The sequence below is a fragment of the Thermothelomyces heterothallicus genome (genome assembly GCF_042370625.1).
Source record: "Thermothelomyces heterothallicus CBS 202.75 unplaced genomic scaffold P884_scaffold_9, whole genome shotgun sequence".
Lineage (NCBI taxonomy): Eukaryota > Fungi > Ascomycota > Sordariomycetes > Sordariales > Chaetomiaceae > Thermothelomyces > Thermothelomyces heterothallicus.
Window position 1 is genome coordinate 495,766 of NW_027192570.1, and position 25,513 is coordinate 521,278.

The 25,513-nt window shown below is 57.7% G+C and overlaps 10 protein-coding genes across 10 annotated transcripts; 4 read left to right on the forward strand and 6 right to left on the reverse strand.

Annotated features, from left to right (window-relative positions):
• Positions 1-232: 232 nt before the first annotated feature.
• On the reverse strand, positions 233-2,067 carry P884DRAFT_258825 (actin; the record flags this gene model as incomplete). Its single annotated transcript, XM_069441278.1, has 6 exons — positions 1,844-2,067; positions 1,700-1,730; positions 1,495-1,550; positions 1,369-1,399; positions 539-1,310; positions 233-464 (listed from the first exon to the last, which is right to left on the reverse strand). Exons 1-6 carry the CDS (start codon positions 1,848-1,850, stop codon positions 234-236), a joined length of 1,128 nt encoding a protein of 375 aa, XP_069298156.1. The 5' UTR covers positions 1,851-2,067.
• A 297-nt stretch (positions 2,068-2,364) lies between these two features.
• Positions 2,365-2,871, forward strand: P884DRAFT_130344 (uncharacterized protein). Its single transcript, XM_069437198.1, has one exon. It carries the CDS (start codon positions 2,405-2,407, stop codon positions 2,738-2,740), a length of 336 nt encoding a protein of 111 aa, XP_069298157.1. The 5' UTR covers positions 2,365-2,404; the 3' UTR covers positions 2,741-2,871.
• Positions 2,872-3,361: 490 nt separating this feature from the next.
• P884DRAFT_258827 (nucleotide exchange factor Fes1-domain-containing protein) lies at positions 3,362-4,644 on the forward strand. Its single transcript, XM_069441279.1, has one exon. It carries the CDS (start codon positions 3,841-3,843, stop codon positions 4,522-4,524), a length of 684 nt encoding a protein of 227 aa, XP_069298158.1. The 5' UTR covers positions 3,362-3,840; the 3' UTR covers positions 4,525-4,644.
• A 95-nt stretch (positions 4,645-4,739) lies between these two features.
• Positions 4,740-6,164, reverse strand: P884DRAFT_284566 (mitochondrial 54S ribosomal protein uL5m). Its single transcript, XM_069443722.1, has 4 exons — positions 5,877-6,164; positions 5,210-5,805; positions 5,026-5,114; positions 4,740-4,966 (listed from the first exon to the last, which is right to left on the reverse strand). Exons 1-4 carry the CDS (start codon positions 6,119-6,121, stop codon positions 4,841-4,843), a joined length of 1,056 nt encoding a protein of 351 aa, XP_069298159.1. The 5' UTR covers positions 6,122-6,164; the 3' UTR covers positions 4,740-4,840.
• A 305-nt stretch (positions 6,165-6,469) lies between these two features.
• Positions 6,470-8,770, reverse strand: P884DRAFT_258829 (uncharacterized protein). The gene is made up of 2 exons (XM_069441280.1): positions 7,596-8,770; positions 6,470-7,538 (listed from the first exon to the last, which is right to left on the reverse strand). Exons 1-2 carry the CDS (start codon positions 8,599-8,601, stop codon positions 6,595-6,597), a joined length of 1,950 nt encoding a protein of 649 aa, XP_069298160.1. The 5' UTR covers positions 8,602-8,770; the 3' UTR covers positions 6,470-6,594.
• A 468-nt stretch (positions 8,771-9,238) lies between these two features.
• On the forward strand, positions 9,239-10,695 carry P884DRAFT_258830 (Low temperature viability protein). The gene is made up of 2 exons (XM_069441281.1): positions 9,239-9,327; positions 9,402-10,695. The coding sequence occupies exons 1-2, from the start codon at positions 9,308-9,310 to the stop codon at positions 10,654-10,656; spliced, it is 1,275 nt and encodes a 424-aa protein (XP_069298161.1). The 5' UTR covers positions 9,239-9,307; the 3' UTR covers positions 10,657-10,695.
• On the reverse strand, positions 10,696-13,118 carry P884DRAFT_258831 (pyridoxal phosphate-dependent transferase). Its single transcript, XM_069441282.1, has 3 exons — positions 12,681-13,118; positions 11,991-12,606; positions 10,696-11,938 (listed from the first exon to the last, which is right to left on the reverse strand). The coding sequence occupies exons 1-3, from the start codon at positions 12,847-12,849 to the stop codon at positions 10,762-10,764; spliced, it is 1,962 nt and encodes a 653-aa protein (XP_069298162.1). The 5' UTR covers positions 12,850-13,118; the 3' UTR covers positions 10,696-10,761.
• Positions 13,119-13,717: 599 nt separating this feature from the next.
• Positions 13,718-15,102, reverse strand: P884DRAFT_258832 (uncharacterized protein; the record flags this gene model as incomplete). Its single annotated transcript, XM_069441283.1, has 1 exon — positions 13,718-15,102. A coding segment is annotated over exon 1 (1,127 nt), but the record flags the coding sequence as incomplete, so codon positions are not given.
• Positions 15,103-15,823: 721 nt separating this feature from the next.
• P884DRAFT_242113 (uncharacterized protein) lies at positions 15,824-21,320 on the forward strand. Its single transcript, XM_069440259.1, has 2 exons — positions 15,824-16,413; positions 16,469-21,320. Exons 1-2 carry the CDS (start codon positions 16,027-16,029, stop codon positions 21,107-21,109), a joined length of 5,028 nt encoding a protein of 1,675 aa, XP_069298164.1. The 5' UTR covers positions 15,824-16,026; the 3' UTR covers positions 21,110-21,320.
• Positions 21,321-22,262: 942 nt separating this feature from the next.
• Positions 22,263-25,298, reverse strand: P884DRAFT_198927 (uncharacterized protein; the record flags this gene model as incomplete). The annotated part of the gene is made up of 4 exons (XM_069438195.1): positions 22,263-23,139; positions 23,287-23,612; positions 23,723-24,153; positions 24,596-25,298. 4 exons carry the CDS (start codon positions 25,296-25,298, stop codon positions 22,263-22,265), a joined length of 2,337 nt encoding a protein of 778 aa, XP_069298165.1.
• Positions 25,299-25,513: the final 215 nt, after the last annotated feature.

A 25,513-nucleotide genomic window follows, 5' to 3' on the forward strand; every position in this document is an offset into this window, starting at 1 on the left:
TCCACATGTGCCCAACGGAGAATGCTAAATGCCCACCAATCCCCGACCAGCGTCAGAACTTTTTTAGGATATGAGACTCGCCCGGGAGATACATGCGCGACGCCGAGGTTTCCCGTGGCCCGGCCAGCCCTGCCTCGCGACGGTCCGGAAAGCTGCCCGAGTCCTGCGCTGCCCACATCGTGAGCCAACGGACCAACACCGACAAATCCAGAACCGCATCATGAAGTCCTACCTTAGAAGCACTTGCGGTGCACGATCGAGGGGCCGCTCTCGTCGTACTCCTGCTTCGAGATCCACATCTGCTGGAAGGTCGACAGGGACGCGAGAATGGAACCACCGATCCAGACCGAGTACTTGCGCTCGGGAGGAGCAATGATCTTGACCTTCATCGACGAAGGAGCAAGAGCAGTAATCTCCTTCTGCATACGGTCCGAGAGACCAGGGTACATGGTGGTACCACCAGACTAACGCTGCGTTAGCGATCTTCCAAGGTTTTTTTTTTTTTTTTTTTTTGGTCTTTTGCCAAGTTCAGACTCACCATGACAATGTTGCCGTAGAGGTCCTTCCTGACATCGACATCGCACTTCATGATCGAGTTGAAGGTGGTGACGTGGATACCGCCGCTCTCGAGGCCGAGGACAGAGGGCTGGAAGAGAGCCTCAGGAGCACGGAAGCGCTCGTTGCCGATCGTGATGACCTGGCCGTCGGGGAGCTCGTACGACTTCTCCAAGCTGGAGCTCTGGGCCGCCGTCTGGATCTCCTGCTCGAAGTCGAGGGCGACGTAGCAGAGCTTCTCCTTGATGTCACGGACAATTTCACGCTCGGCCGTGGTCGAGAAGGTGTAGCCGCGCTCAGCCAGGATCTTCATCAGGTAGTCCGTCAGGTCACGGCCCGCCATGTCGACACGGGCAATGGCGTGCGGGAGCGAGAAACCCTCGTAGATGGGCACCACGTGGGTAACACCATCACCAGAGTCGAGCACGATACCGGTGGTACGACCGGAGGCGTACAGCGACAGGACGGCCTGGATGGAGACGTAGAAGGCAGGGGCATTGAACGTCTCGAAGACGATCTGGGTCATCTTCTCGCGGTTGCTCTTGGGGTTGATGGGCGCCTCGGTGAGCAGCACGGGGTGCTCCTCGGGGGCGACACGGAGCTCGTTGTAGAAGGTGTGGTGCCAGATCTTCTCCATGTCGTCCCAGTTGGTGACGACACCGTGTTCAATGGGGTAGCGAAGCGTCAGGATACCACGCTTGGACTGCGCCTCATCACCGACATATGAGTCCTTCTGCCCCATACCGATCATGATGCTAGCGGCGAGTTAGTCCACTGACCGAACTACCGTGGAAAACGTCGGGGTAAGCCTACCCATGGTGGCGGGGACGGCCGACAATGGACGCTAGACCGCGTTGTTAGCCTGCCTGCCATTCTCAGACGAGCTGCCGAATCTGGGCTCATCGCCGTCCGGGCTCGGAGAGCGGCTGTGAAACTTACGGAAAACGGCACGGGGCGCGTCATCACCGGCGAAACCGGCCTTGCACATGCCGGAGCTAGTCCCACGTCAGCTTCGTCTTTCCGAATACCCCGTATTTGAAGATATTGTCTGTCCCTGCGATGGGCGGGGCGGGACAGGCGGGCCGTCGCTGACCGTGCTCCGCCAGTCCCCCAAGTCGGTGAGGTGTAGGGAGTGTCGTCTTACCCATTGTCGATAACGAGGGCAGCAACTTCTTCTGCATAACAGAAGCTCGGTCAGCAAGCTGCTCGAGATGATGCAATGCACGGAAACTGATGGGGCTCGACCAGGAGAAGGTCGGGCTCCCGGGACCAGAAGTTGCCAACTTACCCTCCATTTTGATACACTGAAAAGGCGAAAAAAATAAAAAGATTAATTAATCAACTCGTGCGATGACCCGGATTGTCGGCGGGAGTTATGATGGTATCTGTTGCGAAGCACCGCAGCAGAGGCAGGAGAAAGAGATGGCTAGAGTCGCGGCGCGAGGTTGGAAAGGGGAAGTGAATTTAAGGTCAGTGCTTGGGTTGGCGTTTGGGTTGAGAGGGGATATGTGCGCGAGGGTGGAGGAAGGCGCTCGGGTCCTTGCGCCCCACGTACTGTGGTCCTCACAATGAAGCGGGAAGTTGTGTGGGGCAGCAAGAGCAGCGGTGCTGGGCGGTGTGGGATCTGGTGGGGGTTGTTGGGGCAGACGAAGCTGCCTCATTGGGCGAGGGTTGGAAATTCGCCTGCCGCTCGAACGCTGACAAGCCAGATTCAACGGGAGGTTGGCCACAGGCTTCGCAACTCGCTGTGGCTGGAGCCTATGCTCGAAAACAGATTCCGATGCGGGCGGCAACTCTTTAGGGGTCCAGGCAGCGGCAAGCGACTCGCCATGGGGTCCTTGGAGGAGGCATGACCGCGCCGCATACCATAGGCAGTGAAACTTCTATGCCCGGGCTTATCGACGGTCCTAACAGTACGTGGCACGACAGTTACGGTGCAGTGACGCCAGCCATCAAACCTCTTGGCAAGGCGTTGCCACGCGCCGGAGTCCGCTACGAAGCCTCTGGCGTGGTGTACCTTCAAGGCCGTCAGCGGGCCGCAGCTGACGTTACCCCGGTTCCTCAAGAGGTTTCAACGAACATCAAGATGGTTGTAGAAATGCCGTGGGGACAGACAACAACGGCGCCGTCAGCTATCTCGCCAAGCAGGCACCGTTATTTCTGCTCGTTCAGGTGGTCCTGTTGACCTGGTGTTCGTCCCGGCAGCCTGGCGAGGAGGTACGTATGCTCTCGGGCAACCGTCGAACCCGAAACACGATTCAAACCATACATTTGAGTTTCATAGCAGCCTGGCCCCGGATCGGCCTCTATGATGCCGCCGGAACATTGTGGCTTGCCGTTCGGGAGCCGTGTTGGGACCTCGTCTTCAGGAGCGTATTCCGGGCTGGCAGAATAGGGGCTGACGTACATCTCTAGGCAGTGATATCACCTCAGGGGCATGCTCCACCTTGAACAGAAGCCCAGTCGATCCGAAATATCGCCATCTCCCGGCGTATTAAGAGCCGGCATTGCCCCTAGCAAACGCGACAGGGACTGTAATTGCTCGAAGTCGCTAATATTTCCATGCAGATGACTTACGAAATGAGGAATCTGATGAATTGATCTCGCTCAGCCTTCTTCTTTCGAAGCTCTAGCCTCCAGGAAAAAAAACATCCTGACAAAAAGACCCCGTCGACGAGGGGCAAGTGGGGCCGCCTTACAAGTCGTCTTGGCTTTGGAGGGGTAAATTACAGCACAGACCACCTAGCTCTCGATTTCGACCCATCACTCCCGACATCACGAGATGTCTTTTCCGAGCACCAGTATCTTTTTATAGGCCGATGGTTTCCAAGTACAAGGTGTGATTATTCGGTCGCCTATAACGTTATATCACAGTTTTCATTTTTCCCAGATCCCATTCTCTGGTCTTGAACACAGCTGAGGACCCAGAGAACGAAGTAGCACGTGACATCTAGGCTAGCTGTTTCTGGACGGAATTTTCCTGAACATTCGCGAAAGCCAAACAGCATCAGAACTGAGCAGTTTTGGGCCGCGGCAGGCAATGGTGGTCGAGCAATATCAACCCTGAATACACAGTCTTAAAACATTCGAGTTTCCTTCAACGGACTTGAAATACAAAAGTCGTAATTTGGTCCAACTCGTCCTATCTCATCTGAATTGGGTCAAAAAAAGAAGGAAACAACAAATCAAATTCGCAGCGTTCTTAACCCAGCCCAAAAAAAAAAAAAAATCGAAGCTTCCGCCACCCACAGTCACGAAAGCAAAGACCCGAGCAAGCACTCGAAAATGGACAAAAACCTGACCAACCTCCTCCGATGGAGCATTGAAAACTCAACCCCGTCGTCCGGCGCCAACGGCACGGCCGCCGTAACAACACACGCCGGCGCCGACCAAGCCGCCACCACGAACCGGACCGCGCCGGCGGGGACGAACCTCAACCCGGAGATCCTGTCGGCCCTCTTCGGCGGGCCGTCGGAGGCGGAGCTGATGCGGGCGGCCATGGAGGTGATCACGGACGCGGAGGCGACGCTGGAGAACAAGCTGATCGCGTTCGACAACTTCGAGCAGCTGATCGAGTCGCTCGACAACGCCAACAACCTGGAGCCGCTGGCGCTCTGGACGCCGCTGCTCTCGATGCTCGAGCACGAGGAGCGCGAGCTGCGGCGCATGGCGGCCTGGTGCGTCGGCACCGCCGTGCAGAACAACGTGCGCAGCCAGGAGCGCCTGCTCGCCATGGGCGGCGTGCCGACGCTGGTGCGGCTGGCCCTGGAAGAGGCGGAGGACGTCGCGGTGAGGAGGAAGGCCATCTACGCCTTGAGCTCTGCGATCAGGAATTATCAGCCTGCTATGGATGTCGTGGCCGAGAAGTTGGAGCCGCACGGGAAGGGGGAGAAGATTGACGCATCGGACATGAACGCCGTGGATGCGCTGATCAACTGGATGAAGGAGAAAGTGAACGGGAAAGATTAGACTTTCTTTTCCGCGATTCTTGGAGTTTCCCTACATTCGGATGGATTAGGGATAGGATAGACTGGGTGGTTTTCTCTGCATGGTCGGCGTTGGGATGGGGGCTGGCTCCTTTTTTTTCGGCATTTTAGACATGAACTGGGCGGGGGCTTTCATGAAGTTTTAAAAAAGGAAAGGGATACAAAAGAAACATGGGCAAAACAATGGCCGTTGATATTCTTCGCATTGATCCACGTTCTCTCTCTCTTGCTCTCTCTCTCTAAGGTGAAGTTACGAGTATACACAAGTTGGTATTGTTACATGTAGAACCTATCCGAATCTAATCCCGGACCGGCCCGTAGAATGGCACACCAAACGCCTGCAGCAGCAGCCGCGCTTGTCTATCCGAGGTGGCCGTCGTCTTGATGAACACCCTGCAGCCGGGCATCATCTTGGCCGGGTACAGCTGCGTAGTGGTTAGCCAGACTCCGCTGCGTGCAGGCACTCTCTCTTGTCGCGACTCACCCAGTAATTGGCCTCCACCTCGGGGAACAGCTTGACCTCGTCCGGCGTGAGGCCAAACGCAAGGTTACCGGCGCTGTCACCCGTCGTCGCTGTAGCAAGAAGAACCCTTCCGTCAGCAAAGCCGTCTCGTCTCTACCGCCCGGACACTCCTCTAGGCAGGATATTCAGGGATGGAAAGACTCACCCCGGATGCCCCTCCAATCCTTGATCCTCGGAAACACCAGGTTGATACAGCGGTCCAAGAACTCGTATGCCGCGTGCCCGGTGATGGTCGTCTTCACGCCGGCCTTGTCACCCTTCTTGATACGCCACTGCGCCACGTTGGACTTGACCTTTGTGATCTCGGGCGTCGTCCCCGTCAGGGCGAGCAGCACGCTGCGCGCCACCAGCAGGTGGTCCGGGTCCTGCACCGCCTCGGGCACGTTGCTGGCGATGGTGATCTCGCGGATCTCGGGTATGTTGTTGAAGGTGATGTCGCGCTCGAGCACCCGGAGCACCGCGCCGCCGCGGGGCCCGCGCAGCGGGCGGTTCTTGTGGTAGGGGGAGGACCCGTCCCAGGCGCGCAGCCGTTGGGGGGTCTCCTCCTTCGGTGTGCCCGGCGGCACGTGCGTGTAGGTGAGCGTCATGAGGTCCGGCGCGATGGTCGAGTGGTAGGTTTGTTTGAGCCGCGGGAGGTTGAACGGGCCCGGGACGAAGTCACGCGCCACTGGGTCCGAGGAGGGAGGGGACTGGATCGGGTGGAGGGGACCGCGGTTGTACTTTGGAGGATGGTATTGATACCTAGCAGAGGTGGGCATTGTATTAGCGGACTGGGAAAGTGGCAGGAGGGGCCCGAAAGGGTTGTTGTTCACCTCGAGCCTGGAAGCTGATATTTCCTATCGGCAGCACGCTTCCATGGCCTAAACTGCTTCTTCTCCTCCTCGCTCAATTGCGGTGCGCTAAGTGTCGAGTTTTCGAGTTCGGCCAGGACCGGCGCAGCGGCCTCGGCGGCCTGTGACGACACGCATCGCACAGCCGCGGCCGTGCATGTCTGGCGTGTCAATTGGGAAAGAGGGAGGCTACATGCCGGCCGTGACAGCCCGCGGAGGCTCGCCATGGTGATATGCGTGGTGAGGACTGATGTCGCCGACAACACGGAGCTTCGGCCAAATCTGCGAAGCATGAGACTTCCCTGGGAAATTTTCCGGGTCGAGATGCACGGACCCAACAAGGGTTAGGGTTGACTCCTGCGAAGTCGAGGCTCTCGACTACATAGTAGTTCTTCGATTGCCTCCAAAGTTTGACTTTTGAGTGTTGTAATCCATGTGGCTTGAATTTGTTTCTACTTATTACGTCTTTGTCTTCGAGGTGATACACGATTTGGTGGTAAAGCAAAGCCCAGCGACCGAGAGTTCCCGGCTCGCGGCTTTCGCACTTCTCTCTCCGGTTGGAAGGCGTTATGAACCAAGGTTGCAACAAATCAATTGATCCCTCTACTTTTTAAACGCCACCGCCCGAATTGACCGAAATATCATCTTACGAAGATGAGTAACTAGAAATCGACGCTGAAATCTGACAGAGTGCGTCGCATCAGTCGTCACCATCCACCACGTCACCCCTCTTCTTTCCCCTTCCCTTCCGCCCACCCTTGAAGTGCTTCTTCCCCGAGGCCATCTGCACATCCTTGGGGTCAATCCCCTTCTCGAGAGCAATCATCGTCCTGAGCTTCCGTCCGCTCAACTGCTTGCCTTCAGCCTCCGCCATGCCTTGCTGTGTGTACTTGTAGTTAAACGGCCTCGACAGGTGGCCCGCGCTGCCCTGGCCGGCCTTGAAGAAGGCCTTGTCCAGCTTCTCCGACTTCGGGCCTTGAGGAAGGGGAACCATGTCAAACAAAAGCGACGCATTGTCGTCACCGTTCACGGCCAACTCCTCCATCGCCGCGGTGACGGCCGCCTGCCTCTTGGCCGGAAGATGTGAAATGTCGTAAAGCTCACGATTGAACTCTTGGGCATCATCAACGCCGGGAGGAGGTGTCACATAGGGGAGCTTGCCGTTGACATAGTCTTTGAGGATATACCTCGCGGCCCGGGACCGGTCTGGTTGACCAAGGCCCTGTGTCATGAAGCCCCTATGGCGAGCGTACGCGCTGAGCAGCTCGTCACCGGTGGGGATTCCGGTGCCCCCTTCCTCAAGGGGCCGCGTGCGTATTTGGATGCCGTAAGTAGCTTCCAGGAATGCCCGCGGTATCCGTTGAGCGACGAGGGTGGCTGGCCCGCTGTATTCACGCAGCTGGTCGATGGGGAGGACACCATTAACGACAAGCTCTGCCTTAGTGCTGGCGAAGTTGGGGAAAACCAGACCCGGACAATCGCACAGGATGACCTTGTCGCTGTAGTGGATGGTCTGAAAGTGTTTCGTTTTGCCCGGAGTCGAAGAGACCGACACCTTGTGAGCTCCAATAAGTGCGTTGATCGTCGACGACTTTCCGACGTTCGGGTAGCCGACGAGACCGACCTGCAGCTTCCGATCGGGTCCTGGCCAAAAGTCAGCGCCGAAGTCCATGAACACGAAGAAGGAAAACTATTACTCACCTGCGTCTTTCGGTGCGTACTGCAGAAGCATTTCCTCTAGCTCGCTGACTGTCAAGATCCGAGTATCCAGCTCGTCATCATCCTCCGTTTGTTGGGCGCCCTCTTCTCCTACATCATCCCTGCTCTCTTCATTCGCCTCCTCCTCTGGCCTCAACGGCGCTCCGCTGCTGCTTGGGCCAGCCTCTTCCTCTTCCTCTTCTTCTTCCTCGCTCTCGGAAGCCTGCGCCTCAAGCATCTCCTTGGCCAGATGGGCCGAAAAGAACCGGTAGGCAATACCGGCGCTCTTCAGGTATTTTGCCCACGCTTTCCTTTGCGTGAGCGTCATCATGTCGGCCTTGTTGATGAGCAAGAGATTCTCCTTCTTGGGGTCAACGTCCTTGACGTATGCTTCCAGATCTTCAGACCGGAACATGAGGGGATTCCTGGCATCCACGATCTGCACCACCACGTCGGACCGCTCGATGACTCTCCACAGCTGCCTCCAAACCTCGAGGTTGCGTTCGAACGGCGTCATCAGCAAATCCTGCGTCTCTTGCAACTCTGCCAATCCCTTCCTCCATTGCAGAAAGCTCTCGCGCTCCAGGCGGTCGAGCTCCTCGGGTGTTGTCGTCTCGTCCCAGTGCGGTCTCCTCGGCACCGTAAGACGGGACTTGAGTGCCTTCTGCTTCCCCAATACCACCCTCTCCTCAGCTGCGGTAAGCAGGTACGGATTTCGCTGGTCCGTGTGGATGATCCTGACGTTGTTGGTCTTCTCAGCCGTAAAGTCGATACCCGCGAGTTCGGCTGTAGCCAAGAACTCGTCCAGGGCACCTTGCTCGGTGACGGAGCGCATCTTGACCCATCCTGCCTCCGCCCTATCGTTCGTGATGTACTCCTGGCCCGTTGAGTGGTCGATGCGCGTGACGGCTCCAACCCGTTTCCGGTCGGCGCCCTTGCCCTTACCAAACCGATCTTTCATCAGTTGGTTGCCGAGCCCGACCGATTTCTTGGACTTTGCGAGCACCATGGTGGGCAATGGGCCGTTCGGCTGTCGGATTGCTCTAATTCAAAAGGGAGAAGAAAAAGATAAAGGAAGATAAGAAGAAAATAAAAACAAATGGCACTTTCTGCAGTGCTGGGTTGATTGTAAAGTTGTAACAAGCCCAGCCTCTACTGCAATGAGCCCGGGGGGGGGGGGTTTGGGTTCGTTTGGAGAGATTGCTGATAAATAGAGGGGCAAATTTGCGAACGGTATTCGGGGGTGGAGGAACTACGGACGTACATCAGGCACACCTTGCCCACAATTACGCACGTGACACTCATCTGCATGTATGGTGTGTAACGACATCGCTCATCATCCCGAAGCGATAAATGTGAGCAGGTGTAGTAGTTAGTCAACATTGCTTAACACAACTCAAGTTCACATTCTATAGAAGTTGTTAAATGGGGGGGGGTTGACTGCAGAGTAAAGGTCGGGTATCGTAAGGATGTAATCCGTAATTCGTACAGTACGTGTATCATACGGCGACCCTGGTGGGCGGTAGTTGCGCACTATCGATAAGATAACGGTAAGAATAACCCCACCAAAAATTTCCCTAGTGCTCCGGATTTCAGTACAGAGAGAAGGTTGTGCCCTGATGTCAGTGCTCCCACTCCCTTGCTCTCTCGTCACCGCCCAAACACCGCCAACCGTCAACAGCACTCGTCAAATCTTGGTGTAATTTGTTCTCAAGATGCCGAAAGGAAAGTGGATGTACGCAATACCCCCTCAATATCATGAAATTTCTGAGCGTTCGCCCAGCTGAGATCGTTAACTCCTCCCCGCAGTGACAAGAAGACGGCGGCGCACTTCACGCTCGTGTACCGTCCCCAAAATGACCCGCTCATCCACGACGAGTCGGCACCAGCCATGGTGCTCAACCCGACGCAGCCGGCCAACAAGCCGTCCAAAGGCAAGGGGCTGAGCGACCTGGCGTCGGACCTCGGCTCCGAAGCCCTCAGCATCCGCGACAACGAAGGCGAGGCGGCCAACTACGGCATCTACTTTGACGACACCGAGTACGACTACATGCAGCACCTGCGGGACCTGGGCCAGGGCGGGGGCGAGGCCGTCTTTGTCGAGGCGAACCCCGTCGCCAACAACAAGAAGAAGGGCAAGGGCAAGCAGGGGCAGTCGCTCGAGGACGCGCTCCGTCAGCTGGACCTGCAGAACAAGTCGGAAGAGCTGCTCGACAAGGACCTGCTGCCCAGCAAGAACCTGCGGCCGCTGACGTACCAGGCGCAGCAGGACGTGCCGGATGCGATCGCCGGCTTCCAGCCGGATATGGACCCGCGGTTGAGGGAAGTCTTGGAGGCGCTCGAGGACGACGCGTATGTTGATGAGGAGGGTAGCGAGGACATCTTCAAGGAGCTGGCCAAGGACGGCAAAGAGCTGGATCCGGACGAGTTCGAGGAGGCGTACGACGAGTTCGCAGACGACGATGAGGGGTGGGAGTCGGACCGCACGGTGAAGGCGAACAAGGGGGAGACCGAGGACGGTGGGGCGTCTCGGGCCACCGACGCGAGTAAGGCGCAGCCGGGAGAGCCCGGGGATGCCGGGTCGGATGATTGGATGGAGGAATTCAAGAAGTTCAAGAACGATCAGAAGGCGGGTAAGAAACCCCGGCCTGCGGCCGCGCCGTCCGAGATGCAGTCGTCAATATGGACGACCACGACGAACGGCGGCAGGAGGAAGGCGAGGAAGGGCGCCCTTACGAACCCTTCGACGTACTCGATGACGTCGTCGTCTCTGGTAAGGACAGAGCAGCTGGGGATCCTGGATGCGCGTTTTGAGAAACTTGAGGAGGAGTACAACGCCGACATGGACGACATGAGGTCAGTCTCGGCGGTATCGACCATGTCGACGGTGCAGGGTCCGACGCGGCATGACTTTGACAATCTGCTGGACGAGTTCTTGGGTGACTACTCCATGCACGGCAAGAAGCGGGTGAAGAAGGGCAAGTGGAAGAACGGGTTGGAGCAGTTTGACGAGATCAGGCGGGAGCTGGGCCCGCCCATCATTCCCGCAAAATACAAGAAATAGGGGGGACGACGAACTGCAAAATGAGAATGAAGTTTCGAGCACATGAATGGCCATAACCCGTATACATGCAAAACAAACACAACCTCCAGTTCCCTCGCCTCAACGCTATAACTGGCACGGAGAAGTCAGCAGCCCATATACGTCATCGTCCAGCGCATCGACCTGCCCGCTACGGCCCAGCTCTTCGAGCAGTTTCCCCACCAGCTTCACATCGGTCACCTCCCAGAACCGCCTCACGCCCTCAACGAACCTTTCGGCTGCTAGTCCGACCCTCTCCTCCGCCTCGGCGGCAAAACAGATCCGATAGTACGCCCACCCTTCGGCTTTCCGAATCTCGTCATTGGCGCTGAACACGGACCCGGGCGAAACCAGCACGAGGAACGGCTTGGTGGTCAAGTACACCATCAGGGCGGCCGCCAGCGCGGGGCCGTCCAGGACGGGGAACCGGGGGTTCGGACCGGACGCCATCCATAGCGGGTGGGACTCGAGGTGCATGCGCACCCAGATGAACATGCCGCCGCGGGGCCAGCGGAACGAGTAGAGCGTCGTCTTGGAGACGGCGAGGGGCGACCACTCCGAGTCGTCGTCCGACGGCGAGGGATCGACGGGGGAGGTGGTGATAAGGGTCGCGCCGGCGTCGAGAATGCGGCACATGCGCGCCATCCGCCGCTCGTAGGCGCCACGCAGGCCCTCGAGCCAGCGAACCCAGCCCGAGGTGTCCCAGCCGGTGAAGGCGGCGGCGGCGGCGGCGGCCCGGTCGTCGCGGGAGGAGGAGGAGAGGAGGCGGGAGAAGGCGGATTTGGCGAGCTGGTTCTGCTTGGAGGTGCCCAGGACGAGCTCCGAGATGAGGCCCTGGACGAAGCCCGACGGCTGTGCGGTGGTGCACTCCGTGACGCGCTCAAAGCGCTCAATCACGGCAGGCTGAGCGGTGATCCAGCCGAGGCGGCAGCCGGGGGCGACGGTTTTGGAGAAGGTGTCCAGGCGGATGACGCGACCATCTGTGTCAATGGCGACGAAAGAGGGGGCGAGCGAATCGATGAAGGGGTAGCCGCTAGAGGAGGAGGAGGAGGAGGAGGAGGAGGAATGGCCGGGGTGATGGTCGGGGGGAGGCGGAGGAGCAGGGGTGCCGCGGGACTTGGCTTCTTCGATGGCTGCGGAGGGGAATTGCAGATACCAGTAAGGCTCATCCTCAACGATGATCACGTCATACTTGCTGCAGAGGGCGTATATTTCCCTCCTCCGCTCCATTGAGAGGACGATACCCGTGGGGTTGTGGCCAAGTCTGGGATGTCAGCGACGAGCAAAGCGAAGTCAGCGGGTGGCCTTCAACCTACGTGACTGTGTACAGCAGATGCGGCCGCTTTCCCTTGGCGGGATCCCAGTTGGCCAGGACATCTTCCAGCCCACCTGGCCCATCGACAGCCATGCCCGACGCATCCGCCTTGACGGGAACAATTTGCACGCCATGGGGCTGGGCCTGGCTGAGGATGTTGCTGTATACAAACGGCTCGCAGAGGAGGCCCGGCCGGTCGCGGATGTCGTTGACACCCTCGGTCCACTGATCGACGAACAAGTCCAGTGTCTTGGAGAAGCCGTCGGTCGAGCCGCAGGTCAGAATCACTTCGGGACCGCCCTGGTAAGGGGCGTCGGGGTGGAGATTCTCGCGCGTGAATTGGCGCACCCACGACAGCAGCGGCGGGTAGCCTGCAGCGAGTCCGTACTGGAGCACCGTCGCAAGGTCGATCTTCTTCAGCGGGTCGCTCTCATCCAACCTCTTAGGGATCGAAATGTGGGCGGGAGCTGCGGGATCCGTGGGTGATGACGACGACGACGACGGTGTTGACGAGGCTGCAGACTCGCCGGGGTGATTTGGTGACGGCGTCCATCTCTCAGGCTTTGCTGTTTGCGCTTCTAGTGTATCGAAAGGGAAGTAGTCGACGTGCGGAAGGCCTGAGGTATAATTCAGTGAGTCCGAGGAGCCAGGGTGCTTGGAACAACGATGGGCAGAATAGAAACACACGAACCGCCGGCCGTGTTCAGAATCCCCGGGATCTGAAAGAACTTGTATAATTCTTTGAGCTTGAAGGCAAACCGCCGCTTGGTGACGGCAGAGTAGTGATGGCTGAGATCCAGCGGCGCCGGCTTGTCACGGCCGGCCACACGACCTCGGCGACGGGAGGCTTGCATGTCCATGTTAGAAAGAGCAGCTTCCCCCCGTGGCGGTAGAGCGAGGAAAACGCGAAAATATCCTGTTGCTACTTGTATCGCGCAATCCGAGGAAGGAGCAAAGCCAAAATGTCACCTTCAGGGCGCTGGGCGGTTTCCCGACTGGACTGATAAGAACGCCAGGCACTCACTCGGTGGGGCGTTCACCTACGGGGTATGTACGGAGTGCGGAAGTACCAAGTAAATAAAGGGATTGCTCGCCTCCCTCGTCCGAGAATCTGATAAGAACCACAACCGTTGCAGCAGGATCCGATGCAGGGTCATGCTTATAAATCGATGGGAACCAAACTTGAGGGATAACGTTAGCGTGAAATGAGGACGCTAACCCCACAGGACAGTCTGGACCCAAGGTTCCAAGATTGCCGTGCCGTTTCGGCAGTCGGGAGCCGACGGGGGGGAATTGCTGCGAGTGGAGTGCCCATACGGTAATCCATATGTATGTATGTACGAAGTACGGATTACAATACTTACCTCACTTTCGGTAGGTGTTCCGTGGTGGAGGTTGCGTCGGGGCTGCGAGATCGCGGTGCGTAAATCCGTTCGGGGCTCGGCTCGCATCTTTATGCCAGCAGAGTAGCAGAAACCGTCAACTGTTTACCACGTCCCGTTTTACCACGTCCCGTTTTACCACGTCCCGTAGGTATACAGGACGCAGTCAGCTCCGGGCCCGGCCCGGCACTCCCGTTATTGGGACCCGGAGCTGCCGTTACGACCGGGCCGAGGCTTCCGCCGCGGTACCGCGGAACACGATCATCAAAGTTGAAAAAGCAGTAAATAAATGAAAAGGAAAAAAATAAGGAGAGAAAAAAAAAGACAACGAGAGTATTAGGATCATGCGAATAGTTCTTGGTATTTTATTTCCTTCTATATCATCAAGCGGAGTCGTCGTGGCCTCCCTTGCACTTTGGGGACCCTTGATCTGCCGATCGTCGTTGCTTGCAGCCGATCTGAGACACGCATGTGGCTCCAGTGGACAACGGTTCAAACGGCGGCGTCAAACAAAGCCCCGTCCCGGGCAGTGAGCGAAAGGGGTGTCAAGTTCAATTATCACCCTCTTCTGGCGAATATTCGAACCCGAGCTCTTTCAAACTCCTAGCCTTCCTACCGCTGAGCTCAAACTGCAGCTTGGCCTTGGCGTAGATTTGCCTCTGCCAAACCAACTCCGGACTCCAACGCGGCGGTACTTTGCCCGGTGTATTTGACTGCACGATCCAGTCGTGAACCGAGTTGATGTAGTTGGCATCGCCGCCCTCGGGCCATACGTGGAATTTGGTCCCCTGTCTCTCTGCCTCCTCGGCCTCCCACTGTCTCATTTCCTCAACCGATGGGAGCGGCAGCAGGTTCGCCCACGTTCTCGAGAAAACCGCCGCCTGGCTCTCGGCGAGCGGGAATGGGACCACCTTTATTGGGAGTCTCGTGAAGACCAGAGTCGGGTGGTCTATGTGGAAGAGATGCTTGTACAGTCCGTACACTCTCCGCCCATCCGTCACCAGTGGCGGCTTGAGTGAGCGCAGAAAGGGGAAAGCGAAGAGGTAGCCGGTGGCGTAGATGACGGCGTCGATGTCTTTCTCGACTCGCCCGTTCTGAAACCTGATGCCTCTTTCCTCGACCAGGAACTCCTCAATCACTGGAACTTCCTCCGCTCCCGAGTACGCTAGGTTGGCCTCCGACGTGGGCGTCCGCACCGATAGCAACAACGGCTTCTGCGTGACACGACTGATTTGCGCTGCGATATCGAGCCCTGATGCAGCGTTTCCGACAATGACAACCTTCTTCCCGGTGAACCGTTCGGGGTTGCGGTAATGTTTCGAGTGCGAGATGACCCCGGGGTGCGCTGCATGGAATTCACGTATCCCTTTTGCATCAGGAATGTACACCGCAGTGTAATGCCCGGACACTACAACGACGGCATCGTATGTCGCGCTCGTTGTCTCTCCTGTCAGAAGACACGTCGTATCCACATCCCACCGGTCCATGCCGTCGACCACTCTCAAGCGAACGTCTTTCACTTGTGTCGAGAACCGGATGAGATGGCGGATATCTTTCGCGTATTCCACCACATAATTTTGGATATCTTCCCGAGATGGAAAGATGAGCGTATCCTCCGGTATGCGCAGATCCGAGAATTCCATGAGGTCGCGGGGGATATTGGTATGTAAGGCGTCGTACATGGGCGAGGGGAACACGGGCGCCTCTCCTTCTCGAGACGGCAATGGCGGGTCCGGGGGACAGTCAGCACTCACTTGAGGCACGCGAATCGTCTCTGAAGGCCTCGGGCTGTAGTTCCACACTCCGCCGACCTCTGCCTGCTGCTCAAAGATGTCGATCTTCCTAAAGGCGTTCTGAGCAAGGAGGTATTTGGCTGCTGCAAGACCGCACGGCCCAGCTCCTATAATAGCGATATCATTGACATCGAAGCGTCTCGATTCTTGAGAACCCATGGCTGCAGAAAGATGTATGCAGGAAATTGGTTGATGCGGCGTCTAAAAGGAAGCTAGGAGAAGGCTTTGAAACTGATAAATATCAAATATAAGACTTTGAGATGCCTTCACAGCAAGTCCGCGCCATCATGAAGCCCCGTTCGTGGGTGTCGAGGGGCAGGAGAATTGATAGGTAATGTATTTAAGTAAGGTATGTACCAATCTATGTATCGTGTAATCCGTAGTTAGTTAAAAGGGGGGGTAAAATGAGTCATGTCTGGTTCTGTTACGAATACCAAGTCGTACCCCGTAATTCGCACATGCGGGCAGTAACGTTACTAGGGACAGATGTACGGATCCGTACGGTAAGTGTAATCCGTGCGTACAGTAATCCGCACCGCCTTCCGCTTTTGGCTGAATGGTAACAAGGGTAGCTCCAGTCCCATCGCGTCGCTGCCGTCATGCGTGTGGGAGGTTGCCGCGCTTTCTCTGGCTGGAGCTGTGTCTGGCTCTCGCTTTCCAAACCCAACGCAAACAGGTCTTGGAACCGGGCACTGACAACGCCTTCCTGTTGTTTGCGTTTCGAGATTCTGACCTCAACCCTCCGATGTTTTATCTAGCTACTTCACCAGCTGCGATCGACAAATGAGGAACCTACGCAAGGCTTTGGGCGGCGCCAACTTGAAGACGTAGCGTTGCTGTCCCTCTGCCTCTTTTCCAAAACATGGCGTCGGTCGATGGCGACATCGCCGCCTCTTTGGCGTCGCAAACCTCCACACCGATTGCGCAGCTGAGCCCCGATCTGCCCGACTACCCTTCACGCGTCGTCAGAGGGGTGGTAACTATCACATGGCCATATAATTCGGTCACGCAGAAGTTCGCGTTCCTGCTCGCAGAGCGCGACGTGCGCCTCCGCCGCGCAAAGGGGCAAATACGGATTGAACTTCAAGGACTGAGTGCGAAGGCGGCTTCCGACTGCGGAATCGGGGCGGGCGATGAACTGCTCTTCAGTCTGGCTGGTGCGGAATGGAGCCCGGATCCAGCACCTGGGCGCATCCCCGGCGCGAGGGTGGAATGGCAGATCCAGTTCAGCCAGAAGCTAGCTCTCCAGGTCAGGATCGTAGAGTAATGTTGCCCGCTCTCCTCTGACACCATTTGTGTTCCAGGTTAAATTCGGCGAATCAGGCGATACGAAGCACATCAACGTCGACCATCCCGTGGCGGACAAACCAGATCGCCCTGTGCAACCGCCGCGGCCGGCTACACCCGACCCAGAACCAATTCTCCCCAGGGTCCCGACCACTGGTCGCAAGTTATCGGAAATTACAGCGGACGAATATCCTTCGCCAGCCTTTGTCAAGCGAGCTCGGCTGTCATATGGTGCTCTGTTTGAGGGCGGTTTCGACATCTTCGAAGAGGATGGGGGGTTCAAGGGCAGGGGCCGAAAGCGAGCCCGATTCGGGCGCAACAGCAACACCTGGCGATACAGCAGCCAATCACCAAGCCCTGAGCCGACGTCGCTGGTGTCGGATGCGATGGATGAGGATACACCCGAAAGCGTAGCTCTTCGCCCATCGCCTACGCCCCAGACAGTGGATGAGGCTTGCCAAACTGTCGAGGTTGAGATGGCGCCAGCCGCCCAAGGAGCAACTTCAACGACCGTCCAGCAAGAGGAGAAGACTCCTACACCCCCGCAGACGCCGGTTCCGGCTCCTCTAGGCACAGCCGTTCGTGCACAAGAAGGGCGAACACCGGAACCGAACCCGGTGCACCAGATAGAACGCCCACCTATAGCCCGTGATCCGAGCGAGGAGCCCACGCCTGTGGTGCAGAACCAGACTGTTGCCGCGTCTGATCAGGGACGCGGCCCTGCTTCAAACCAAACACCTCCGGAGGAAACACACCGAAAACTTCCCAGCTCACCGATCGGAATGGGACAGACCCAGAGGCACTCGCCCGAGACGGCCACCCAGCCGACCTCGCTGTCAGCCAACAATGATGAGACGGCTCCAAGTTCCTTCCTTGGCCCTATGTCGTTTGCGTCTAACTTCTCCTCGTTTGGCGTCGATGTGCCTGCCCGAGTAGAGTCAAGCTTAAGCCTTGCAGACCAGGTCAGGTTCGGCTTTTCGCATGTACCACAAACCGCGCATTCCCCATCCCTGCATGATCCTGAATTCGCCCCAGAACCGTGCCCCGAACCAGTTCACCAAGATCAAGAGCAATACCCGGCGGCGCTTCTTGACAACGCCCATAGCCCCGCCAAGTATGTCCACAAGGAAACTTACCTCAATGCGGCGGGTGGAGATAAACGTATGGCTTTTGACGGCCAAAGCATGCCTCCAGAGCCAGCCGGGGCTGAGCATTTTGGCGATAGCCAGTGGGAGGTGTCAACCCAACCTTTCCCCATCGGCCTCGCCGAGGGCGGGCACTTTGGGACGGATGCTCCCAGTAAAGGAGCGAGTGTGATAGCTAGACAGCAATCGCTTCATGCAGATGATCTTGACCCCGGTAGTGTGCCGGAGGGTTTTGCCAGTTACGGCAAGGGGGATGCATCTAAAGTGCGTGAGAGAAGTCCCTCCGCAAAGGCACCGCCGCACGAACGTCAACCCTCTGTTGAAAACGAGAACATGCGTAGTGACGATGAAGGAAGCTTCGACGAAGAAGAGGAAGAGGACGAGGACGAGGAAGAGGAAGAGAGTGAAGAAGAGGACGAAGAGAGGTCAGATGAGGATGTCTATGGCGAGCATATCGAAGAGGGCGACTATGACCAGCGAAACTATGATGTGCCCTCAGATGAAGATGAGGGTCTGTCAGACGAAGACGAAGAGATTGAGCTCGAGTCAGAAGAACGCTACGGTAACGACGAGGTGTATGACGAGGATGGTGAAGGAGAGGAGTGGGACGATGAGGAAGACTACGAGAGCGAGGAGAGCTCTGGACAAGATGACGATGCGGAAGGCTACCAACCAGGGAGGCCTGTTGCACCAGCGCCAAGAGGAGAGCCCGTTGTCATCAGCCTTCTCTCAGACTCCGAGGATGAGGATCAGCCTGCCCCTCCAGCAGCGGAATCGGCGCCGGATCCTCAGACGGCGCATGCGTCGGAGCCTTCAGTCACATCCGAATCGAGCCCCAGTTTAAAACGTGCTGAATCGTCGAGCCTAGAACACCACAAGTCGCCGAGTTCGGCACGCTACGGGTCTCCCAGCTCACCACCCCACGAATCTCCCAGTCCGCCACGCCACGACGTTCCTACTTCTGAACACCGTCAATCTCCCGCCTCCGAGCGTTCAGAATCCCCTGCCGTCTTGGAGACAGTGGAAACTGACGACTCAGGGAAGGAACAAGAGCACAATTCTATCTTCAACCAGACAGATGTCATCGACTTTGCGATGCGCCATACTCAAAGCGTCAACCAGCAGCGGAAAGCGGAGCCAAAGGAGACGGGCGCTGAAGCTGGATCCTCGTTATCCGCCAACCAAAATTACGGCTCGTTCGGCGCGACCGGCGGCGCCTCCGAGCTACACCATCGTGACTTTGAGCCTGAACCAAATGAAAGCCCATCCGGCTCCGTTGCTTCTGAGCCGGTTTCTCGACCAGCGTCGAGCGAGAGTTCTTCGGAAGGTCTCTTTATCTCGCAGCCCCGCCCAAGGTCTGCCGGTGCTGAGGAACAGGGCGAGACGGGTTCCGCCAGTGAACCTGAAGGAGCGAGTGAAGCTCCCAGAAGAGAGACCGAGGGAACTGAGGGAGGCACGACAGATGAACATGCGGAGCCTGATGAAGCCTCCGCCGACGGTGGTATGGAGCTGGAGCCGGAGAATACCGCGACTCGGGACGAGGTGCTGAGCGTGGAGGAAATGGACCAGGACGTGCCTGCCCACTCGTCGCCCAAGTCACACAACGATGATGCTAGTTTGCCCGATGCAGATGCCCTCTCCTTCACCAGCCAGATCGAGATGCCCGTGGAATTCGGAGCAAGCGAAGATGAACACATGAGCATGGATGATGATGATTCAAGGCACGCGAACGCTGTGGACACTGATATGTCCACCTTCGAAGTCGAGGAGGTCACAGTTTCTGAAGAAGACGTCGACATGCTTGATGCGGGTTCGGAACAAGTAGAGTCGGCGTTACCGGAGAGGATGGCCATGAGTCCTCAGAAGGAAGATAGGGTCAACGCATCGACCGTTGTGTCGGATCTGGTCGTCAGTGAAACCATCACGGAGGTCGTCACCACAGCTTCTGCCGATGAACCGCTCCCAGATGCTCCGACTGTGACGGAACTTGAACAACAGGGTACATCCACACCGGGTGAACAAACGCTCGCTCGAGCCGAGTCGGCCCATGTATCGGTGGAAGACGAGTCTAATCGGCAAGTTGATGTCCCTGAGGCGAAGGCTGAGAAGCAAGTGGAAAGAGGAAGCTCGCTGGACGGTTCGCACTCGATTGCAGGGTTTGAGTCTCAGGTAGACATTGCGTCCCAAGAGGCACTGGGAGGACCACGAAAGCCGTTGGCTCAGATTCCAGTTGATGATGCGGTTCCTCCACCAGCAGAACACTTATGCGAGGCCGACGAAAATCCTGTCGCCAAGGACGAGACCACGGATGACAAAGGCGGTGCTGAGCCGTCAGGCATGGAGAGCCCGTCTGCGCTTCAACAAGATGGCGTTACGGATGCGAGCACTCCGCCCCGGCCACCAAGGGTGGTTGCGCCAGACGGGTCTCCCTCTTCGGACCAACCAGAAGTGGCCTTGGCTCGGGCTGAAGATGTAAAAGGGGAAGACGTCAATGAAGCCGAGGGATCTGCGCAGCGAGCACAGCAAGTCGAAACAGTTCAGCAGTCTGAGGCTTCGGCAGAAGATTTCGACGACGAAGCATTGATCTTGGAGCAGCTCAGCCAGGAGCAACAACAGTTTCTGGAGACAGAAACACCGGAATCTCGAGACCGCGGCGGTACTCGATCTTCCTCTCCCGATGTCAGCGTTCACCTAGCCCGCCAGGCCATAGCAGCCAAACGCCACAAGAAGACTACTGAGCCAGTCCGGACGAGCAGTCGGATCGCCCGGGCGCGATCCAATAGCCTCCGGTCAAATGCCACCAACAGCACCCCCGAGGATGAAAAAGAGAAAGAAGACCCCAGCATTGGCCTTGCACGAGCCGCCTTAGCCTCACCCTCCAGACGCGGCGTGGGATCCTCCACCTCCGCCTCCAAAACTACTGCTACCTCCTCTACCAGCGCCACGGCGCTCAGGGCCGACCTGAACAAGCGCTTGCGCACTGAACTGCCCGAGTGTATCCCCCTCAGGTCCCTCCGCGCCCACCTCGACAAGACCCCCAACGTCATCGCCGTCGTTACGTCCCAGCCGACCAAACCTGTCCGCGCCAAGGGCGGGCCCCGTGAGTATGTCATGTCATTTCACGTCACTGATCCCTCTGCGGCACCCAGCACCGTAGTTGAGGTGCAGCTGTACCGCCCGCACAAGGACTCGTTGCCGATTGTCGGCCCGGGCGATGTCGTACTTCTCTCCAAATTCCTTGTGAAAGCACTCAGCAAGAAGGGGTGGGGATTGAGGACGGGATCCGAGAGCGCGTGGGCCGTTTGGGAGCATGCTCGGCGGCAGCAGCAGCAGCAGCAGCAGCAGCATGGTGAGGAGGACTGCCCGCAAATACGGGGGCCTCCGGTGGAGGATTGGAAAGGTTATGTGGGATACGTAAGGACGTTGAAGGAGTGGTGGGTGTTGATGATGGCGGACGAGGCGGCGAAGGGGAAGTTGGAGAAGGCGGATCAGAAGTTGACGGAGGCGAAGTAGCTATTGGATAGCCAGGCAGCTTGGGACGGAGTCCGAGGCCGAGGCTGGAGCATAGGGTCTGCTAGTGGGCGGTCCAGGTCTGGGTTCTTCAGCAAAAGCATTTAACTATCATGTCCGCTCGTCGAGTGAATGGTTGGGAGGGGTTTGGGATATTGGGTTGCTGAGACGAATAGGCGGGCACGCAGGCCGAGAGCCACATGACCACTGTGCCATAATAATCAAATGTGTTATTGCAGAAAACCCAAAAATCAGCCCCGAGTCTCTCCGAGATATCCTTGATCTTTTTTTTTTTTTTTTTTTTTTTTTTTAGGGTCTGCGTTGCCCTGTGTGATGCGACAGGCATTTCCAGGCCGCTCAGTGGAGAGAGATGCGTCGACGGCCAGGGGGACTCGAGGCGCAGGGTCCATTTATGTCAATGCACCGTGTCTGCTTGTGACGAGATCATACTACTCAGACGGATGCACGCGCATATACGGCCACTCGGAAACGTTCAAGTGCAGATTTGGTTGGTGCATTAGAAACAGGGCACATAAAACAGTGTTCGTGGCAACGCGAACAGGTAGCACGTAAAAACACCATTACTGGTCCGGATCGGACAAGCGGATCGTCAGCGAGATGCCAACCCCATCTATTCAAAGCCAGCTTCGACTTGGGCATACGCCCCTTTCCCCCTTTTGCCCTGAGAGAGGCCTGTGTGAGAGTGTATTCTAACCTTCCATTACGACACACCTATATGAGCGCTGTTATTACTCTAATCCCCTCTCCCAGCTCCCATTCCTCTTGTCTATGCACAAGAACATGCCCCCCGTGAGCAGCTACAATGGCCGCAAGCATATCCCGCGCGCGCCCGTGTGTCTTGTTATTCCCCCCCCCGGCCCTTGGTGTAATATCCAATTCCATCCCGGCCCGCGATGTGATGAGTGGGAGTAACCGTCCCGCCTCCAGTCAGAGTCAAATAAGAAATATTGGAGAATCATCAACGAAAGGGAAAGAAGAGGTCCTCTTCAATCGGCCCAAGACGAATCCGCCTCTGACCGTTCCCAAGTGAAGCAAAAGTATTCGAATCTGGGCAAAGGCAAGATGGAGACGAAGACATGACGCCCTGATCAAGAGGAGGTGGAACCAGTGCCACCCTCATGCTCCCGAGCGTTCTCTAAATCTGGGGGTCATAGATCCGAGCCTTGATGTACTTGTCAAGGGCCGGGTCTCCCCACTCTTCCCACTCAAGCCATTGTTCATCAGGGAGCTGGCTTACGCCATCGCGCCGCGCGGCCTTCATGACCTCGCGCGCAACAATCAGGCTAGCCTCGCGGACGCGCTCGATCCGCGGGTAGATGAGGCCCTTGTGGATCTCCTCGGCGTTGAGCGAGCCGGCCAGGGCGGCAGCCGACGTGTAAATCATGTTGTCCGTCACGCGGCTCGCCTTGGAGAGAATGGCGCCGAGGCCGATACCGGGGAAGACGTAGACGTTGTTACCCTGGTTGGGATAGTAGGTGACGGAGTGGTCCGCCGTCTTGACGGTGAAGGGAGAGAAGGGCGAGCCGGAGGCGAAGATGACGGTGCCGTCGGTCCATGCCACGGCTTGCTCAAAGGTGCACTCGGCCTTGGTGAGAGGATTGCTGAGAGGGAACAGGATGGGCCTGCGGCCGAGGCCGCCGGCGTCGACCGAGGCCTTGAGAGCGCGGACGACGGACTCGGTGAAGACGCCATGGGTGGCAGTCAGACCGACCAGGGCGGTGGGCTTGACGTACTCGATCACCTCTTCGAGGGTGCGGAACTGGTGACCATTGTTGTCGGACCGGGCAAAGTACTTTTTGTGCTCGGCAAGCTTGTCGCCACGGTCCTTGGTCACGAGGCCCTTGGTGTCGACGAGCCAGAACTTGTCCTTGGCGGCCTGCTCCGAGAGACCGCGCTTGGTGTAGTACTCGACCAGCTGCTTGGCAACACCGACGCCGGCAGAACCAGCGCCCATGAATACCAGGCGCTGCTCCTCGATGGGAACGCCGGACAGGTTCACGGCTCCAATGTAACTGCGGCGAGAACAGTGTCAGACATTGGGGGCCGGAGGAGCAGGAGGGGGAGGGCCCGGGGGAAAAAAGGAGAAGAGGAGGGGGGGAGGTTTGTTGTTCTGGGTCTCATTGCGGAAAGTGTGGGGCTGCCGCTGGGTGAACACTTACCCGCCAAGGACCACGGCACCGGTACCCTGGATGTCGTCATTGAAGCACTTGTAGTTATTGCGGTAGCGGTCGAGGTAATTGAAGGCCTTCTCGCTCTCAAAGTCCTCAAACTGCACCACCATGTCGGGGTAGACCTCAGCGGCGGCCTGCATGAACTCGTCCATGAACTCCTGCTGTTCGGCAACGGAGACGCGCTTGGAGCGCAGGCCGAGGTAGAGTGGGTCCTTGAGGTTGGCCTCGTTGGCGGTGCCGCAGTCGAGCACGATCGGTAGCGTCTTAGCCGGATGGATACCGGCAGCCGCCGTGTACAGGGCTAGTTTGCCAATCTAGGCAAGTGCACGTTAGATTAATTAGCCGACCGACATACCGGGACCCGCCAGCAGCTGCTCCATCGGCAAGGGAAAAAGGGGGGGGGGGGGTTGCCGAGGCCACTTACCGGAATGCCCACGCCATTCACGCCGAGATCACCCAAGCCGAGAATGCGGGAGCCGTCCGTGACGACGCAGATCTCGGGGTTGGGATACGGCCAATTCCTGAGAATGGTCTTGATCGACTTGCGCTGCTTGATAGAGATGTAGAGCGCCTCGGGGCGCGTGTACAGGGTCGAGTACTGCAGGCAGACGTCGCCAATGGTGGGCGTGTACACGAGCGGCATCAGCTCCTTGGCGTTGTCGATGAGCAGGCGGTAGAAGAGGTCTACGTTTTGGCTCTTAATGGTAGACAGGTACAGGTACTTGTCGATGTTGGTCTGCCGCGTGCGGATCATCTTGAGGGCGCGCTCGCACTGCCTTTTGCCGTCCTCCATGACGTGCGGGATCAGGCCGGTGAGGTTTTTGGCGACGCGCTGCTCCGGCGTGAAAGACAGGCCTTGAGGCGGCGAAGAACAGTTAGCGGCGATGGCACGCAGACGGGGAATGGCCCGCGAGGTGGACGACATTGGCGCAATGGCCCTCGGAGGGTCTTGCTTTGTGTCTTTTGACGGGTGCAGGTGGCGGCCGAGTTGTGTTGGGTAACTGACTGGAGAAACGAAGGTGGCGGGTTGCTTTTGGGTTTGGGGGAAGGGGAAGGGGAAGGGTTTACGGAGGGGCGGTAGTGATGATGTTCCGGCTCGTCCCAACAAAAGAGCTCATGTGACGTCCTCATAGAGACATGTTGACGGGACGGGGGAGAGGTAGCGCCGCTCATCAAGGAGCGGAGAGAGTAGGGATGGGGACGGGGAAGAAGAAGAAAAAAAAGAAAAAAAGAAAAAAAGAGGGTGGCGGAAGCAAGCGCAAGCAAGGACCTTGACCGCGGCAGCTGACTCACTCACCCTTATTCCACATTGGCTCCGAGAGCACCTGGTAGCCGAGCGCCTTGTTCTCGCTGATGTACTCGGTGGTAGCAAACTGGTGCACCTCGGCGTAGCGGTTCTGGTTGTATCCGCGGAGGGTATCGAGGTTGGCCATTCTCATGGCCTCCTCGATGGCGGCAATGTCGACCGAGGACATGGGGTTGGCTGCCGAGATTCTGCGGCTGGACGAGATGGACATGCGCTTGGAGCTAGATATAGACGAGTGCGACGAGCGGGCCGACGCCGCGGAAGAGGGGGAGACCGACCGAGGTGTTGAGATGTCGGAGCTGGTTGCGCCGGTGCTGTGCGGAGACGACGCCATGGCATGTGCGAGAGTTGGGAGAGAGAAGAAGAAGAAGGGCAGCCGAGCGAGGAAAACGGGACTGTAAATCCACGGGGCGAGCTCGAGGCAAGGCTGCACCAGGTGCAGGAAGAGGCCCCCCTGCGGCGTGAGTTTAGCGGCAGTATTATTAGAATTACGATATCTGGACCCAGCACTTCGGCTTTGGGGCGCAGGTGCGGCAGCGGCAGTCGTCCGGGCCACCAGGGCTTTGGTCAGTAAAAGCGAGAGCTGCAGAGTCTTGCCCACACGCTTGTTGCTGAGGGCGAGCCTGCTTAAGACTTTTTGAACCTCCGCAGCCCGCGACGCGAGCAGCGCCCATCTCGCTGGCCGCTTGCCCATGCCCAGCCAGGAGAAAACGAAAAGGACGGGAAGGAGGAGGGAGTGCTGGCGATGGGCGACGGGCGATGCGACAGTGGCCCCGTCTGAAGGTTCCGTCACGCGTTTCAAGGGTTAAGCGGCGTCGTTGGAGCGTCGCCGGTGCGCGCCTCTTTCAGAAAGGCAGTTGGGCCGCAAAGGGGGCCGCGGCAAAATAACGTTACTTGGTAAAAAAAAAA